The sequence below is a fragment of the Pinus tabuliformis genome, chromosome 6 (assembly GCF_031772625.1).
Source record: "Pinus tabuliformis cultivar Carrire ecotype Pingquan chromosome 6, CPIR1, whole genome shotgun sequence".
In the NCBI taxonomy this organism is placed as follows: domain Eukaryota; kingdom Viridiplantae; phylum Streptophyta; class Pinopsida; order Pinales; family Pinaceae; genus Pinus; species Pinus tabuliformis.
In genome coordinates this window covers 212313026-212332924 of record NC_142292.1, presented here as the reverse complement: position 1 = coordinate 212332924, position 19899 = coordinate 212313026, and the positions used below count along the sequence as shown (strand labels likewise).

General features: G+C 33.1%; 2 protein-coding genes across 2 annotated transcripts; both read left to right on the top strand.

Moving 5' to 3' along the window:
- Window positions 1–1012: 1012 nt before the first annotated feature.
- On the top strand, window positions 1013–1806 carry LOC149258214 (probably inactive receptor-like protein kinase At2g46850). Its single transcript, XM_089406718.1, has one exon. The coding sequence runs from the start codon at window positions 1018–1020 to the stop codon at window positions 1804–1806; it is 789 nt and encodes a 262-aa protein (XP_089262844.1). The 5' UTR covers window positions 1013–1017.
- A 3634-nt stretch (window positions 1807–5440) lies between these two features.
- LOC149258213 (PR5-like receptor kinase) lies at window positions 5441–8094 on the top strand. Its single transcript, XM_089371036.1, has 2 exons — window positions 5441–5611; window positions 5705–8094. Exons 1-2 carry the CDS (start codon window positions 5572–5574, stop codon window positions 6853–6855), a joined length of 1191 nt encoding a protein of 396 aa, XP_089227162.1. The 5' UTR covers window positions 5441–5571; the 3' UTR covers window positions 6856–8094.
- The last annotated feature ends 11805 nt before the right edge of the window (window positions 8095–19899 follow it).

Genomic DNA, 19899 nt, shown 5'->3' with positions numbered 1-19899 from the left:
TAGAGTGTAGTTCTTCTTTTGATTTACATAACTACCCCATGCTAAATCACCTGCTTATTTTGATGCCAACAATATTCATACATTCTCATAAACCAACAATATTCATGCATTCTTTCTTCTTATTGTACATTCATAAAACCTTATCATCTTAAAATCACTTTTCCATTTTTTCTCTTTCTTTAAAATACAATCAAATTCCAACATGCATGGTTGACCTCCCATTATTTCACCCTTTTTATGCCCATATGGTGAACCATGACCTTCTTGATGGTCTAAATGGTACTCTTACATTAGAGGCTATAATAAAGTTGTTGGGGATAACCAAAAAAAAGTTAAGCATTACAAAAACAAGCCATTTATATTTCTAAGTCGAATCCCAAAACAAAAAGAATCACTTCTCTTACCAGTAATATATATATATATATATATATATATGATCCCATAGATAATAAATTGGTTTGATCTTTTATCTTTCAAAATTTCACTATCCTAACACTCAATCAAAACGCTATCTTAGTGAGGCCATAAGTCAAACTAGATTTGAGTGTTTTGTTTATATAATTCCTGGTGACCCTAATGCAAGGACAGCACCATGTAAACATTAGATATTTGAACCGAAATGCAAGAAATTCAACTTTGAAATTTTACCTAATTTGCATTTTTCAACAGACATATATATAATATGTATATGCAAAATATAAAGAATAAACCCATTGAATAATATACGTTGGTGATAGGTTTTCCAGTCTAAAAAATTATATACTGTCTGCCTTTTTTCTACGTGTTGTGGACTTGCATATTCCAGGGGTTCTTGGATTTTGGGATCCAACAAAACGGTAATTCTGAAAATGGGACCTATTATTGTATTGGGTGCATAATATGGGTCATAGCGGGCCTTCAAAATAAGTATTCGCCTTGTGAACTACTAAAGCACTCAAGCTGAAAGAGGGATCCGTTGTATTCTTGTCCCGTGAGGCACTGAAAACAGTTGTTGGATGTATATTGCTGTCAAGACAAATGAGCATTAGGGTTGTCTCCTTCGTTTTGCTGGCCTTCTTGGCTTCCAACATAACTGGAAGCAAAAGGGAATGCAATGAAATATGTGGGAATGTGTCAATTCCGTACCCTTTTTATGTCAATTCATGGCGTTGTGGGCTGAACAGATTCAGATTGCAATGCTATAACAACGATACTGTGAGGATAGAATTGAACAAGCTTTACTATAGTGTCCTCTCTTTCGCTTCAGATGGGATCATCATCGATCCTCTCCGATCTTCCTGTTCGCAGAATCTCAAGGGCTTCAGTGTGAAAGGCATGAGCAATTATGCAATTTCTGTCAGCAACTTTGTGCAGTTCTCCGACTGCAAGAACACAACTGGTTGTCTGTTGAAGTGCAATATCCCTAGGCAGAGCAGGAATGAACAATGCATATTTGGCAGGACATGCTGCTATCCGCTTCTAAATGAGACGATATGGCACCGCGGAGATGACGACTTTGCTCACTTCTCCAAGTTGCAGTGTCAGGGTTTCATTAGCTGGGTACTTACGCCCACAACCTCCCGTTTAGATGCAGAATATGGGCTGAAGCTGGAGTGGGGTATTTTGGGCTCCTGTGATCATGTTCTCTGTCACCCTAATGCTGTCTGCCAGCACGCAGTAGCTGTAAAAGGCAGTGTGAGGTGTTCTTGTAAGGATGGCTATCAAGGGAACGGATTTGTTCAAGGCACCGGATGCGTAAGAGGTATTATTCCTGGCGACTTTTCCTTTGGTTTTTTGGGTTTTGGTTTGTGTGTTTTTGTTGCATGATTCACCTAGGTACATAAATTAAGAATTTTGAGGTTAAAAGTAGAACTTGGGCGTAAATCACATAAAGATAGACATTTGTCGACACGTTTCAAACCAACCAGTGTGGTTCATCGTCACTATAAGTTGAAGAAACAGATCCAGGGTTGCATGCTAAATAGTCTGAGCAGAGCCTCCAACTGCTATCTTGACCAATGGCTAATTTTGACCAACGGACCGGAGTCAAAAAGTCAAATTGATAATTTAATGGGAGTTAGTTATCATACCTTAAATTATATAAAAGAAATAGTTATAGATGGTTTACAGTATTAGTTAGTTAAAAGGTAACATTAAAAATTGTAAATTATATGGGAATTATTAGATAAAGACCTAACTTCTATCTATCTATATAAATATATATAAGGTAATTTAGGATGATAGTTAGTTAGAGTAACTATATATTACTAGAAATTTAAAATTAAATAGATAAAGATAATTTTAGATGGTGTTTAAGTTATTAGTTAGTTAAAAGGTATAATTTAAAAATGTAAATTAATGGGAATTAGTTAGATTAAAGACCTAATATATATATAAATATATATATAAGGTATGATAGTTAGTTATAATTACTAAAAAGTTAAAAATAGATAAATATATATAAAAATATATAAATGAAATAATTTTATATGGTGATTACGTTATTAGTTGGTTAAAAGGTATAATTTAATACTTAAAAATTGTAAATTAAATGAAAATTAGTTAGATTAAAGACCTAACTTTCATATATATATAAGGTAATTTTAGGATGATAGTTGGTTAAAATAATTATATATTACTAATAAATTAAAATTAGATGGATAAATAATTAAAAGATACATAAAAATAAAAATGAATAAAACTCAATTAAGCCTGACCTTTGTTACAACACTGACCTTCCTAGCCTTTTACAATGCCAAAATTATAGTGAACTCGGGAGGCTTCTCTCCAAGCTTTTTGAGCATAGGAATAAAATCTTAAATCAAAATAAATAATTTGTCTTTTTAGGTCCGACCTTCCTAGCCTTTTACAATGCCAAAATTATAGTGAACTCGGGAGGCTTCTCTCCAAGCTTTTTGAGCATAGGAATAAAATCTTAAATCAAAATAAATAATTTGTCTTTTTAGGTCCGATAGATCATTATTTGGTCTCAGCGGATGTTAACCATCATCATCATCATCATCATCATCATCAAGAATGTAAAAAAAATAAAAATAAAAAAATAAAAATAATAATAATAATAATAAAAATAAATAAATAAAATAAAAATTAATAGAACTTTAAAAATATATATATATAAATAAATAAAATAAAAATAAAATTAATAGACCTAAAATAATAATAATAATAATAATAATAAATTAATTAATTAATAATAATAATAATATATAATAGTTACCATTATAATCATTAATATCTATCAGAAAGAAATAAATAGAAAGAGTGACCTCAGAGTATTTTGTAAATAGAAATTTAGAAAAACAGTTTGCTTCTCCTAGAACTTAACATGTATTAATATGAAAAGACAAAAAGGGCTAATGAGTCATAACAACTATTGAGCAAAATCTCCAAACATCTAAGTCATCTGGAAATCACCCTCATCCAAAAAATAAATAAAATTAATATTGTAATTAATTGTAATTTTTTTCTTCTATTTATTAGGAATTTTTGTTTTTAATTTAAAATTTATTATAATAAGAAAATTAATCAAAATAATTATTAAAACTAAATGGTTTAACAAATACATCAACAGAGATTTATTTTAATTATAGATTTATTATGGATAAAAAAAAAATCAAATCCCAACTTTTACAATATAAATATTTGTACTTTGAAAAAATCTCTCTGGTTAAAAACACACATATATATATAATCCCTTTTTATATAGAAACATATATTTTATTTAAAAAAGATATTGAATTTATATGTAATATTAATTTTTTTGGTTATTAATATTTTTTTAATATTACTTATTATATTGAATAATGAGGAAATTACATCTCATATTTGCATGTATAAAATAATTATTGACAATAGTTTTTTTTCAAATATTATATATTATTGAATATTAAATTACATACCTCTCTGATACAATGATATACAAAACAGCTCTTGAAACTATTAAAATCCTACTTCATACTAAGGATTGTGGAGCACATCTTTATTTTTTAAAACAAATAAAAGGTCATAAGAATATTTACAAAATGATTTTCCACACTAATAGCATTTTGTAGCAAATCCTCGTATTTCAAAAACAAATAAGGGGGCATGGGAATTTTTTCATGCTGCTTTTGGAAAAGATTTTTTGTGATATGAACATTGGTACATTGATAGCTTAAAAGTCAACCTTTCACCGCGAGTCCCTTTGCTTAGCCACTCTAAAAAAAGAGAGAAGAACGTATGATCTATGTAATTGGACACATTGAGCAAAATAATGAATGTGCAAAATAAAATAATAAGTGTGGTTAGAATTTATATTTATCTTCACGAAAGAATTAAAAATTTAAAAAAAAAATGTTTATCAATTAATATAAATAACCATCATTCAAACATAGTATTATAAATAAATAAAAAAGTGTGGTTAGAATTTATATTTATCTTCAAGAAAGAATTAAAAATTGAAAAAAAAAAGTTTATCAATTAACATAAATAACGATCGTTCAAACATAATATTATAAATAAAAAAAATTATTAAAAATTTCACCAAATATTTTTTTAATAATTATATTATATTAAAAATAAATTAAACATATATATTTTTAATATTTAAAAATATTTTAATGAAAACCATTTTTTAAATTAACAAATTGATAAAAAACTTAAATATATTATTTTATTAAATATTATTTAATATTTAAAAAAAATAAAAAAAATATTTTTTAATATCCCACAAAGATATAAACCGACAAACAAACATAGTATTATATGAGAATTACACTCCAAATTTAAAATATATACAACTTGTGACTTTTAAAATATATGAAACATGAGTTGAGTATTTTAATAAAACATCAAAGTTAATATTACTCTAAACCTCCCAGTGTTTTTTTTTTCATTTCATTAAAAAACATAAAAATCAATTTTAAATTTTTGTAAATGAATTTTATTTGGAATGTTCACCTACACTACTATGGTTTTACTTTCTTCTACTATTGACATTTAATTTTTATACAAAAATTTAAAATGAATTTTATTTGGAATGTTCACCCACACTACTCTGGTTTCACTTTCTTCTACTCTTGACATTTAATTTTTATACAAAGATTTATTAATTTTTTAATATTAATTTGTAAGTTGTTCCTATTATTACAATTAAAATTTTAATTATATGATTGGATTATTGTCATTGATTTGTTTTTAATTTTAATTTATATGATCAAATTTGTGTTTTTGTAAATGGTAATTTTTTTTTTATAAATAAAATTAATTTATTAAAAATATTAAACACAATATACTAAATCAATAATTAATATAATGCTTTTCCATTTGATTTGATGAAAAAATTAATTCAATAAACAAATTAAAAACTCAAAAGAGAGTGATCCATCATCATTAATTTACTACATAGTTGTTAACATTTACACACTCACTAGTTAAACCAACACACTAGACTTTCAGTTTCCATATTCTAGTTACTTTAGGGTATGTTCACTCATTATATTATTAGTGGTTTCTATATTTTCTTTTCCCGTCTCTGTTTATCTGAAGTGAAGTTATCTTACTCTATTGTTTCTGTTTCATTTCTGTGAAGCAATGGGAAATGTAAAGACTGTATCTGCAAAAGCTATAAAAGGTAAATTGCTTAACTTAAAACCAGATCCATTCGGTATCTTTGAATTTTTTTAATACTCAGTTTTCTAATTACCTTTTTCAACATTGAGTCTAGAGATATCCATTCCAGTGTTAGCCGTGATCAGCATAGTAGTGGTTTCTTGCATATTGGTTCGGCGTCAAATGTGCTGTAAGAGGAGTGCGAGTGAGGACCAGAGCATTCAAGAGTTTATGGACCCCGTCGATTCTGGATCTCCGTCAGTCGAAACTTTCTTAAATTATTATTCGTCACAAGTACCCACCAGATATTCCTATTCTCTCATTAGAAGATATACAAACAATTTTGCAGACAAGCTTGGGAAAGGCGGTTTTGGAACAGTTTATAAAGGGAAGCTCCCCAACGGACGTCTCATAGCTGTGAAGATTCTGGATGAATCAAAACAGAGTGAACAACAATTCATTGCAGAAGTGGCTACAATAGGAAGGACCCACCACGTTAATTTGGTGTGTTTATTGGGTTATTGTTCCAGTGGATCCAAAAGAGCTCTGGTGTATGAATACATGGTTAATGGCTCTCTGGACAAGTTTATCCATGGAGACCACCAAGATAAGTTGGATTGGAAAGAGTTGTATTCAGTTGCACTAGGTACAGCTCGCGGCATTTTATACCTGCACGAAGACTGCAGTAACCGCATCTTACATTGTGACATAAAACCCCACAATGTTCTACTTGATGCAAATTTTTTGCCTAAAGTTGCAGATTTTGGTCTAGCCAAAACAACGAATAGAGAAGAAAGTCATGTTTCTGGAGCTCATGGAGGAACACTAGGCTACGCTGCCCCAGAGATGTGGTCAAGAATGTATGGACCTGTGACCGATAGATGCGACGTTTATAGCTATGAAATGTTGATTATGGAAATGGTGGGAGGAAGGAAGAACTTTGACCTTGATAATAAAGAGAGCAGATCAAGCCAATTCTTCTATCCAGAGTGGGTGTTTAAACGAGTGGAAAAGGGTGAATTTGGAAATTTGAGAAAAGGAAAGATGTCGGAGGAAGATGAAGAAATGGCCAAAAAGTTGAGTTTAGTTGGACTGTGGTGCATCCAGTTCAATGCTTCTCGTCGTCCTCCGATTAGCAAAGTAGTCCAGATGTTAGAAGGACTAGTAGACATTACCACTCCTCCATTTCCATTTCCAGTTGATACACCTCTGCAGCCATCTGCATCCCACCCATCTTCTTCTTCATGTCTTGCTCTGGAGGTTTAGATCAGAAACCCCACAAGCAGGCAGATTGACAACAAAACCTTCAGGTAAGCTAATATAACTTTAAACCAGGGCAGAAGTACCACATTTGTTTTGCCTGCTCATGTATCTCTCTGGAGTCTCAATTAGGGAATTGAAATACTTTCTCATATTAAATGGTTTATAGATTAGAAATCCCACTGCCAGGAAACCCACAGCAAGGCAGCTGGACAAAATCTTCAGGTAAGGTAATATAATTTTAAGCCAGGTCAGAAGTACCACATTTTTTGTAAATGTAAAGACTATTCACTTTAAATAGTTTTCATATGGCAAATATTTGTTGTGTTTACAAGGGTTTCATTATAATCCTCACTCTGTTCCTGCGTATCTGCTTCTTATTGAAGGGCAAGCTGTAATTGTTGATCGGGCAAATCTGTCTGATTAGCGTAGGAATATTTATATCTACTTGCAACTCTCTAAAGTTTTCAATTTAAAAAAAAATTAACTTAGCATATTGACGGTCCGTAGATACAATATTATATATCATGGATAAGTCAAAACAAGAGTCTTGAAATTACAATGCAATGGTTAGTCTACAAGCTTTGAATTTGGATCTCGGACTGTACATATGTGCGTCCTCTGTGCTTATATTTGGATCTTGGACTGCACATATGTGTATGTGCATCCTCTGTGTTTCGCTCAACTGTTTAGGCTGAGATGGAGAACAACCTCTGTGCTTATATTTGGATCTTGGACTGCACATATGTGCATCCTCTGTGTTTAGCTCGACTGTTTAGCCAATATTTTACTTGCTCAGGCTACCTAAAACCAAGAATCTATCAACTCTGATTATGAATTTGATGATTTATGCTCTGGAACACTGTACTTCAATCAATGAAATGAAAAGCGATTTTTCTGTTTTTGAAAAACATGACGTTGTCTTTGAAACAGAGGCTACATGTGAAAATGTGCAATTATTGCAATCTAGTAAAATCCTTCCACAGTGCGCATCGAATTCCTGGCAGAACAAAAGCAAGCAAAGAGAAAAACATGCCAGAATTGCGTGGTGCCAGTGTGAAAGTTATTTTAATTTTGTCTCATCTTAAATTATTATGGATGGTTATTTCAATTTTGTTTGTATATGCTAACTGATTTGTTAGGGTTAAAAAAAAATCATGTAAGATTATTTAAAATGTTCCACTAAATTTCCCATGTGCTTCATAATATATACCAATTACCACTCCATAGCAGTGGAGTAGCGATCTCCATTGTGCGCGAGAATACGTCCAATTGAGTTATTAGTTTTGGAGATAAATTACACAGAAAATTCTGTACCGTTCTACCAAATAATATTTCGTTCGTTTAAAATATATGACTACCTGTATCACCACTTCTGGTGTAGCTAGGCTCTTCTAAATAACTCTGGAGATAAATTATACAGAAAATTATGTAACTAGGCTCTCCCAAAAAATATTTCTTTCGCTTAAAATATAAGGATCTACGACCAGGATAACCACTTCTGTTGTAGCTAGGCTTTTCTAAATAATTCTGCTTTCATTTAAATGACTAACCGGATAACCACTAATACACAGTCCAATGAAATATGCAGAAAGTGATTATCCCCATGAAAATGAGTGCATTTTTTTTTTCAAAAGAAAAAATGGGCCATCTTTCATTAGAAACAAAAATAGCTACATTCTCTACAAGTCTGTGGATCCCCAAATTATTCGGGAAACAAAAAGAAACTCTAGGAGGGAAGAAAAACAAGTAATGCAAGAGAGGCATCACCATTTAACTCTCAAACTGGAAGAGACCAGAAACACATAAGGACTTCACAATTCTTGATATTTGCCAACTGATAACTAAATACCAAAAACAGAGAAAAAAAACTGGTTACATTTACAAAACATAGTCTGAAGACAAAGAAACCAAAAAGAGCCTACAGTCAAGGGTGGACCGAAATCGCAGCCAAAGCAGAAAAGGAAAAAAACCACCACTAATCTTTAGAACTTTAAACTCCAGGAGCTGCAGGAAGATCCATCGACGAAGGAGATGAAACAAGTTTCACCCAGCGGAGCACATCTACCCCGCTTAGAGAGGTGGGTGGTCTGCGACCATGTTCTGCTGTCGGAATCTACGAGAGAAAGTGATGCTCTTGAACGACTCCAGTAGGGCTCAAATTTGTTGCTTCCAATGATGAAGGGAAGGCATGCGAAATGAAGAGAGACCCTGTGCCCACTCAATTGCACTCAATAATTGATTTAGAGTAACCAAAAACTATGAACTCCTCAATAGCCAGCCAATAAGCACACCGCACGATACTCCAAAGAGTTAATAATTACGCCCTATTGTTAGAACCCTCACCCCATGCCAGAGGAAACTATAGGATTGGCCAGTATTCAAGACTATATATGTCCCACATCCGCATATCCCTTCTGAGGACGCACCATCATAAAAGCCCACCAGCGAGGATGACTCAATAACCTCGCAATGACAAGATCTGCTTTGTGGCTTTGACCTCCAAGGCTTGATCTCCTGAAAGTATGCCACATTCTTCAAGCTAACAAACCTCACATCAGGGACAACATGGTCCAAAATGGTGTCATTAATGCACCTCCATATTCCCCAATACATATAGAATAGGAGCGAACTGAACTCTTTTTGTCCCTCAAACCACTACGAGAGACACAAGTTGATGGAAGGTCTATCCACATCTGCTTGTAAGGTGAGAGACTTAAATACCTCTTTCCATATTGAAACTGCAAATTTACAAGAAAAAGGTGCACCACCTCTTCATTCTCCCTTCCACACAAACAACATATGCTAGGCCCTTGGAAACCTCTTTTAATAAGGTTCTCTGATGTGAGAATTCGATTGTCCAAAACCAATCACATGAAACACTCCAATTTCAGGGGACTTCCCAACATCACAGTGGTGGTAACCATGAAATGATGATTAGTGATCTCTACCCCTTTGTGATATATGCATATGCTTCTTTAACTGATATTGTCCATGTACAAGCCCAAACAAACTCCACAATGAAAGAGCATCGTATGAATAATAAAATTACTTATTTATACATGTGCAATCTAAGTACGAGACAATTGTGGCTCGGTAAGTTATTAATTGTAAAAACAGAATGTAAAACTAATTTCATATTGTAAAATAAATTAATTTTGTCTCATCTTAAATTATTATGGATGGTTATTTCAATTTTGTTTGTATATGCTAGCTGATTTGTTAGGGTTAAAAAAAATCATGTAAGATTATTTAAAATGTTCCACTAAATTTCCCATGTGCTTCATAATATATACCAATTACCACTCCATAGCAGTGGAGTAGCGATCTCCATTGTGCGCGATAATACGTCCAATTGAGTTACTAGTTTTGGAGATAAATTACACAGAAAATTCTGTAACGTTCTACCAAATAATATTTTGTTCGTTTAAAATATATGACCCCCAGGATCACCACTTCTGGTGTAGCTAGGCTCTTCTAAATAACTCTGGAGATAAATTATACAGAAAATTATGTAACTAGGCTCTCCAAAAAAATATTTCTTTCGCTTAAAATATAAGGATCTACGACCAGGATAACCGCTTCTGTTGTAGCTAGGCTTTTCTAAATAATTCTGCTTTCATTTAAATGACTACCCGGATAACCACTAATACACAGTCCAATGAAATATGCAGAAAGTGATTATCCCTACGAAAATGAGTGCAATTTTTTTTTCAAAAGAAAAAATGGGCCATCTTTCATTAGAAAGAAAAGTAGCTACATTCTCTACAAGTCTGTTGATCCCCAAATTCTTCGGGAAACAAAAAGAAACTCTAGGAGGGAAGAAAAACAAGTAATGCAAGAGAGGCATCACCATTTAACTCCCAAACTGGGAGAGACCAGAAACACATAAAGACTTCACAATTCTAGATATTTGCCAACTGATAACTAAATACCAAAAACAGAGAAAAAAACTGGTTACATTTACAAAACATAGTCTGAAGACAAAGAAACCAAAAAGAGCCTACAGTCAAGGGTGGACCGAAATCGCAGCCAAAGCAGAAAAGGAAAAAAACCACCACTAATCTTTAGAACTTTAAACTCCAGGAGCCGCAGGAAGATCCATCGACGAAGGAGATGAAACAAGTTTCACCCAGCGGAGCACATCTACCCCGCTTAGAGAGGTGGGTGGTCTGCTACCATGTTCTGCTGTCTGAATCTACGGGAGAAAGTGATGCTCTTGAACGACTCCGGTAGGGCTCAAATTTGTTGCTACCAATGATGAAGGGAAGGCATGCGAAATGAAGAGAGACCCTGTGCCCACTCAATTGCACTCAATAATTGATTTAGAGTAGCCAAAAACTATGAACTCCTCAATAGCCAGCCAATAAGCACACCGCATGATACTCCAAAGAGTTAATAATTATGCCCTATTGTTAGAACCCTCACACCATGCCAGAAGAAACTATAGGATTGGCCAGTATTCAAGACTATATATGTCCCACACCCGCATATCCCTTCTGAGGACGCACCATCATAAAAGCCCACCAGTGAGGATGACTCAATAACCTTGCAATGACAAGATCTGCTTTGTGGCTTTGACCTCCAAGGCTCGATCTCCTGAAAGTATGCCACATTCTTCAAGCTAACAAACCTCACATCAGGGACAACATGGTCCAAAATGGTGTCATTAATGCACCTCCGTATTCCCCAATACATATAGAATAGGAGCGAACTGAACTCTTTTTGTCCCTCAAACCACTACGAGAGACACAAGTTGATGGAAGGTCTATCCACATCTGCTTGTAAGGTGAGAGACTTAAATACCTCTTTCCATATTGAAACTGCAAATTTACAAGAAAAAGGTGCACCACCTCTTCATTCTCCCTTCCACACAAACAACATATGCTAGGCCCTTGGAAACCTCTTTTAATAAGGTTCTCTGATGTGAGAATTCGATTGTCCAAAACCAATCACATGAAACACTCCAATTTCAGGGGACTTCCCAACATCACAGTGGTGGTAACCATGAAATGATGATTAGTGATCTCTACCCCTTTGTGATATATGCATATGCTTCTTTAACTGATATTGTCCATGTACAAGCCCAAACAAACTCCACAATGAAAGAGCATCGTATGAATAATAAAATTACTTATTTATACATGTGCAATCTAAGTACGAGACAATTGTGGCTCGGTAAGTTATTAATTGTAAAAACAGAATGTAAAACTAATTTCATATTGTAAAATAACAATCCCGAAGGATTAGTTAACATTCCCCCCTTAATCTGAAGGAACATCTGACATGCCGAGTAACATTCTAAACTTTTCAAACTTTTTACGTCCTAGTGGCTTTGTAAATATCTCTGTGATCTGTTATGAAGTAGGAAAATGTGTCAGATGAATAACTTTGGCCTCTACATAGTGTCGAATCAAGTGATATTTGGTGTTAATATGCTTTATTCGATCATGAAACTTGGGATTCTTGGCCAACTAAATTGCAGAAGAGTTGTCAACGAGCAGTGGAGTTGAATCCTTTTGTTTCTCCTGCAAGTCTTCAAGTATTTTGCGAAGCCAATGATTTCTTTTGTAGCTTGAGCTGTTGCAACATATTCGGCTTCGGTGGTAGAATCAACAGGAACATATTTCTTGCGTGATCTCCAACTGATGGCTGCTGATCCAAGACTCATCAAATAACCAGAAGTAGAGACTCCATTCTCCTTATCTCCATCAAAATCAAAATTTGAATAGCTGGTGAGATGGAAATCTGCAACTTTGGAATATTTGATGCCATATGTTTGAGTGTCTTTCAAATACTTGAGCACTCGCTTTGTTGCATTCCAATGACCTTCACATGGCTGATGCATGAACCTGGAAAGTATCCCTACAACAAAAGTTATGTTAGGTCAAGTAGTAGTTAGAAAATTCAAACTTCCAACAAGTTGCTTGTACTTTGTTGGATCTTCAAACATACTTCATTCAGTGGAAGTAAGCTTCAAATTTTGCTCCATAAGTGTAGCGACAGGATTACAATCATGCATTCCAAATCTTTCCAATAGCTGTCCAATATATATTTTTTGAGAAATGAAAATGTATTTGGCTTTTTGATTAACTTCAATCCCTAAATAATAATGTAATAACCCCAAATCTGTCATGTCAAAAACTTTCAATAATTCTCTTTTAACAGACGTTGTATAGTCATCATTGTTTCTTGTGATCATCAAATCATCTACATACACAACCAAATATACAACTGACTTTCCAATTTTCTTAACAAAAAGAGTTACATCATCCAGATCAAATAGGAGCAAATGTGTGTGTAGCCAACACCTTCCTTCTGAGCGTAACTTTTTGCTACAAGCCTTGCCTTGTATTTATCAAGCGAACCATCTGCCTTGTATTTGATCTTATACACCCATTTGCAACTAATAGGTTTGACACTTGCAAGAGGATCCACTAACCTCCAAATTCCATAAGCGCATCATATTCCTTTTTCATTGCATCCTTCCATTCATCACAATTAGCAGCGTCTTCAAAACAACTAGGTTCGCTAATTGTACAATGACTGAATTCACAGTCATGAGAACCATTACCTGAATCACCTTTAGAATACATTCTTGTTTCAAAATCATCATACTTGCTTGGAACTTTTTGAGCACGTGTAGATCTTCGTAAAGGTTGTTGAAGTGGCTGTGATGGTTGCTCATCCAAAAGTACAGGTTCTTCAGGGACACTTTCTGACCCTGCAGAAACAACACTATCCTCCAAATTTTCTTTAGCAGTAACATCTTCATCATTCTCATGAGTCAAATATGGAAAAACCACAGACTAATCCAAAATGGAAACACCCCCTTCAGTATGTGGAACATCATTATCATATTCAAAATAGAACTTTTTAGATGCAAATTTCTCCAAATGAGTCAGTTGCATATCAACAGTGGAATTATCTTTTATCTAATTCAAGAAAAATAACATCTCTGGAAAGAATGAACTTTTTATTTTCTTCATCATACAATACGTATGCTTTGGAAGTACTAGAATAATCCAAAATATACATTTTTGACTTCTTGCTCCCAATTTATTTCGTTGTTGCTTAGGAATCAAAGCATGCCATTTTGATCCAAAAAATCTTAACTGTTGAACAGTTGGGAGTCTCTCATACCAAAGTTCAAAAGGAGTCATGTTGTTAATAACAGAAGAAGGACAATGATTTCTAATATAAGCTTCACAAAGAATTGCTTCGCCCAAAAACATCAATTTCACATTCTTAAAAAACATCATAGATCTAATCATATTAAGCAAAGTTCTATTCATTTGTTCTACGATGCCAATCTGTTGTGTATTATAAGGTATGGTAGTTTGATGTTTGATTCCATTGTCCTTCAAATATTTTTCAAAAGAATGAGAAGTATACTCGTCACCATTATCAGTTCTGAGAATTCCTATATTCTGCTGAGTTTCAGTTTTAATCATCAAATGAAAAGTTTTAAAAACTTCAAACACTTGTGACTTATCCTTCAACAAATACACTCAACACATTCTCGAGTAATCATCAATAAATGTCAGCACATATTTATTTCCATTGGCAGTTGCAACAGGCATAGGTCCACATAAATTTGAATGTATAAGACCTAATTTTCGTGAAGCTCTAAAAGAAGAACTATGAAAATGTTGTTTACAATGTTTTCCCAAAATACAAGCATCACAAGGTGTAATCTTTCTTGGAACTATAGGAAGACCTTTAATACCTTGCTTTTTCATAATTTTGATGCTGCCATAATTGATGTGACCAAATCGAGTATGCCATAACAAGCCGAGAGACAAGATATCACTTTGTTGCGCCAAAAGAGCAGAACTTTCACGAGAATTAGTAGATAAAGTATCATTTAATTTTAAAAGCGTACCTTCTTCCACATCGGTCATAACAACTGCATGATTAGATGCTCTTCTTATCTTGATGATGCCATCAAATTTATGAATAGAATGCCCCTACTACCAAATATGGATAAGAGACATCAAATTTCGTTGAAACTGTGGAATATAAAGTACATCATGTAGAACATAATCTGCAAAATTCGGTATTTTCAAACGAATAGACCCAATGTCGGATGGTTTAATTTGAGACTTGTCAGCAAAGTAAATAACACCATCAATATCATCACTAAAAGTTTCAAAAAAATCACTGCCTAAATGTCATATGACAAGTGGCTCCAAAATCCAAAATCCAACTATCTCACCATGAAGAAAATGCAGTGTTGAAAACATCATTAATATTAAAATTACAATGAGCAACAATGTAATGTGAAAAATTTGATGATTTTCCCTTACCTGGTGGTAATTGATCTTTCTTTTCATTCCACTGTTCTCTCCTTTCACTGACTTTCTCCCAAGGGATTTTACAGTTTACAGTAGTATGACCAATTTTACCTAAAACTTTTGATAGTTGGTTTATCATTAAAATTTCTTTGTTGTTTGTCTCCCTGATTACTTTTGCCTCCCATGCCTCTATAATTTCTCCTAACATGGTCTTTATTACTTTTATCACCTCTAGAATTTTCAACATGATACTTCTGATCCTTTTATGCAAGGCACAAAGTTTCTACATTAATGTTAGTTGGGGGCTCTTTCTTCCCAAAGGCATTTTCTGTCTCTACTAGTTTGTTTACAAGTCTACCAAATGTAATGTCTTTTAACTACCCACTAGCTTGGAGAGATTCCAAATAATGTGAATAGACAGGGTAAAAGACTTTTATAAAAGTTGTAAGCTGTAAATCTACTTTAATTCCAGTGACTTCTATATCATGAAAAATGGGATTTATTTCAGAGACGCTCTTGAAATGATCATTATCTTTCATCTCCAAATTAAACAACTTTAACAATAACTGAATAATTTCGAGTTCTGAGTGTGAACCATATAGTTCTTTCAACTTCTTTAATGTTTCGAATGTAGTATCACAGGAAACAATATATCATCTTACCTCTTCTATCACCGATGCAGTTATTAATGCATATGCCTTGTTGTCTTTTGTCTCCCAAATTGCACGCTGCTTCTCGTTATCAGGTGGCTTCGATGCAATTTCTTTTCCATCACTATCCTTCTTGCCTTAACAAACTTCCCACAAATCGTTAAAAACAAGGGCACTTTTAAACTTTCTAAACCACTCTTGATAATTTTCCTTTCCATTAAGAACAACTCCAACTATGGAAACTATTGAAGTCATAATTGTTATGCAACCAAATATTCTTCAAATCCTTTCAAATTCAAAATATATGCAATACTTCTGAAAATATATAAATTCCTTTCTCCTCTTGTTTCAAACAAAGTTGGCTTTGTGGTTTAATGGTAAGTTTCAAAAATAGCCTAGCAAAGAGTTAGGTTCAAATCTTATTAGCCTCCAAATATTTTATTTTACCAATGGCCTCTTAAAAAAATATGTATTTCAAATCACCAAAAAATTGACCACTCTTCAATTAAAAATTTAATTCAAACCACCAAAAAATATATATCCTTCATTTTAAGTATCCTTCAAAAATTTATTTTATTGTAATTAAACTTTGGTTTGTTGTAGTAAATGTAAATACTATCCTTTAGAAATTTTACTCTCATTAAACTCTTGTTTACTTCCGTAAATGCAAATACTATCATTTAGAAATTTTACTATGATTAAACTCTTCTTTACTACAGTAAATACAAATACTATCTTTCAGAAATTTCACTGTAAGTAGACTCTCGTTTGAAGCAGTAAATGCAAATAAAGTTTCCCCAAATTAAAACAACAATTGGCCCTTGGATGCACAGAACTAAGACTTTAGCAAACAATCCAACGATTATTGGCATTCGAATTAGCCTTGGCAATTTTTATTGAGAACAACAAGCACTCAAAACTCCAACATGTATTCCAACTTCCAAGAATATGTTAAAAAAAACCTTTATACCATTGAATTTCTCGAATCATCTTTCATTATGACAAAAAGTTATAAAACTTACAAAGAGTCGATAGTTTGGGTGTCCCACTAGGCTAACCTTCTGTTGCATTCAACTATCGTCACAACCTTCATGCTACGCGTCTCCTTTACACCATAGACCTTAAATACATGGAGTTTAGAAACAACTCAACCGGGGCTCTGATACCATTGTACAAGCCCAAATAAACTCCATAATGAAAGAGCATTGTATTAATGATAAAATTACTTATTTATACATGTGCAATCTAAGTACGAGACAATTGTGTCCCGGTAACTTATTAACTATAAAAATATAATGTAAAACTAATTACATATTGTACAATAACAATCCTGAAAGATTAGTTAACATTCCCTTCAGACTCACGCCTTCACCAAGCTAAAAGGTCCTCCTTCTCGGACAACAAGATGTTCGCGTGGCAAAGCCTATATCTGTATCTCTCCCACTCGTCCTTAAAGGCCACTGGCAACCCGAGATCTCTAGCATGCACCCAACTTCAAGGGCCCAACAAGGATTGTTGTTGGCAGTTGAGATGGCTAAGAAATCAACGACCCAATCGATTAAGAAAGTGAATGATGGGCATTGAGAGTATGTGGGCACCATCCATTCCTTTAGTAACATTAAGGCCTATAGCTATCTTATCCCACTGCCAACCTACCACCTCAGATTCCCATAGAGCTAATGCTAGGCCTTCATCAAATTTCTCTAGATGTGTGAAGCCTCCCTTTTCTCTAGAGATCCAACACTAATCCAAGCCTCTAGAGATAGGAGATTAAGATATTTTTCTCTTATCACCTGTTGCCATAATCCTACACCTTTGAAGGTTCTCCGAAGATTTTTGACAAGCAAACCTAGATTAAAGCTTTTTGTGTCTCTGACCCCCAACCTCCACCCGCTTCACTCCTAGAAACCATTGTTAGATGTATTAGGTGAAAAATTTTAGACCTACCAGTGCCTTCCCAAAGAATATTGGCAATGATAACATCTATTCGTTTGATAACAACTTTAGGTAATTTGAAAAGGTGCATCCAAAGGAAGTAAATGCCTTGAAGCACAACCTTGGTCATGACCAACCTCCCTCTCAACGTGAGCCACTTGACTAGCCTCCCTCCCAACATGAGAAACTTGTTTTCCCAAAAGGGCCGCTTATGTTCAATATTTTTTATTATCCATTTTCAATCCTGACATTTATATTTGCTTGGCTTTAATAGAAAACCCAAAATACCTTAAGCCTCTTAGTACACAAACATTTTACAAACTAGTTATGTCAATTTGATTTCATTTAAAAAAAATGGAAACAAAGATCTAGATAATCACTCATACACAATCCAATGAAGCATATAGAAAGAGATCATACCCACATAAATACATATATAAGAATTTTACAAACTATTTAGGTTGATAGGCATTTTCATTTTGGAAATAAGATGGAAGTTCTCAGGTTGGATGGTCAATTTGGATTAAATTGTTGTGCCGCTATTTTATTTATTAGAACATTCAATTTTTAAATACTTAAAACTCATCATCTAGGTTTTAAATATATAAAGATTCATGTTATTTTTTTATTTTTTATTTTTCCCGGATTGTAAAGTTTTTTGAAATTTGATCAATAAAAGAAGTTAAAAGAAATTCAAAGTTTGATTTCTATTTACAAAATATTTAAATTTTACAATATTTCAAATAACTATTTAATGAATCTTATATATCAAATTTCCAAAATATTTTAAAATATATCATCATTAGGGTAATTTTGAGGTCTAAAATGGGTCTCCTAAGAAAAATATACAACCAAACTAAACTTTAATAGACCCAATGTGATTCGCTATTATGATGTCAACCATGGTAGATGATTCACCATTTTTGGAGTGAAAACATAAAAAGATTAAAAAATAATAAAATAATAAAACTACTTTTCAACTCATATTTTCAACTTATCTCTCTAAGGTTTTTACTCAAATTTCAAGCGAGAGTACTCGTCAGATGCAAAATTTGATTCCTCATCCAAGGAGTACCCATGTTGCATATTTTCGATAGACCCTGGTACACAAAAAATGAGAAATACATGAAAATACGTGATTACAATCACGTTTTTCATGTATTTCTTATTTTTCATGTAGCAGGGTCCATCAAAAGTACGCAACATGGGTACTCCTTGGATGATGAATCAAATTCTACATCCAGCGAGTATTTCTGCTCAAAATTTGAGTAAACCCATGAGATAAGTTGAAAATACGAGTAATATAAATTTATTTTATTATTTCCACTATTATTTTATAATTTCCTTAGGAGGCCCATTTTAGACCTCAAAATTCCATCATGTTTATTATAATGAATCTTATCTATCAAATTTCAATTTTTTTTCCAAAATATACCATCATATTACATGCAAATCACTCCCACCACCTAATCATCACCTTCCACTGCAACCTTTTCAATCTTCATCGACCTATCAACCTGTTGTTATTGCTCATCACCTCTCGATTCCCAACCCATTGTCATGGTCATCACCTTGTACCATAACCCTTGTAATTGTCATCACCTACCGACTTTTTACCAATCACGGGTTAAGTGTCCATGCTAATATTTCTTGAAATCGGCATGCTTTATACAAGCCGAAAAGGTCCACTGTATAATTGATTGAATACATGAAATATATTATTAATAATACCATGACATAGAAGCAATTATCCAAGTTTCAAGGTGGAATATATAATTGATTGAATATATATATATATATATATATATATATATATATATATAGTTCAATAGGTTATTTTTATTTTTTTTTAAATTGTGAGATTTATTATTAGTTGTTTTTTTTTCCTTTTTTGAGAAGGAAAAAAACATTGGTTTTTATTATAATAAGCTAGTACATAATGTCACCATTTTTCCAGATACATGATGTTTACCAACTAGCATTATGTGTCTGTATAAATAAACCAATTTCTGAACATTGTTAAACATAGCCAGCGTCAAAACATAGAATTATAACATATTGAAAACATAAATCTGAACATATATATGTAATTCCATCATAAAGATATGTCCCATAATATTAAAAAACAAACAAACAAACAAAGAGAATATAAATATACCAGTTCCCAT

Bases quoted from the DNA above. Each gene is read 5' to 3' on its own strand.
- LOC149258214 (XM_089406718.1), top strand. From the start codon at position 1,018: ATGAGCATTAGGGTTGTCTCCTTCGTTTTGCTGGCCTTCTTGGCTTCC.
- LOC149258213 (XM_089371036.1), top strand. From the start codon at position 5,572: ATGGGAAATGTAAAGACTGTATCTGCAAAAGCTATAAAAG. The intron at 5,612-5,704 runs GTAAATTGCTTA...CATTGAGTCTAG, and splicing joins ATCTGCAAAAGCTATAAAAG to AGATATCCATTCCAGTGTTA.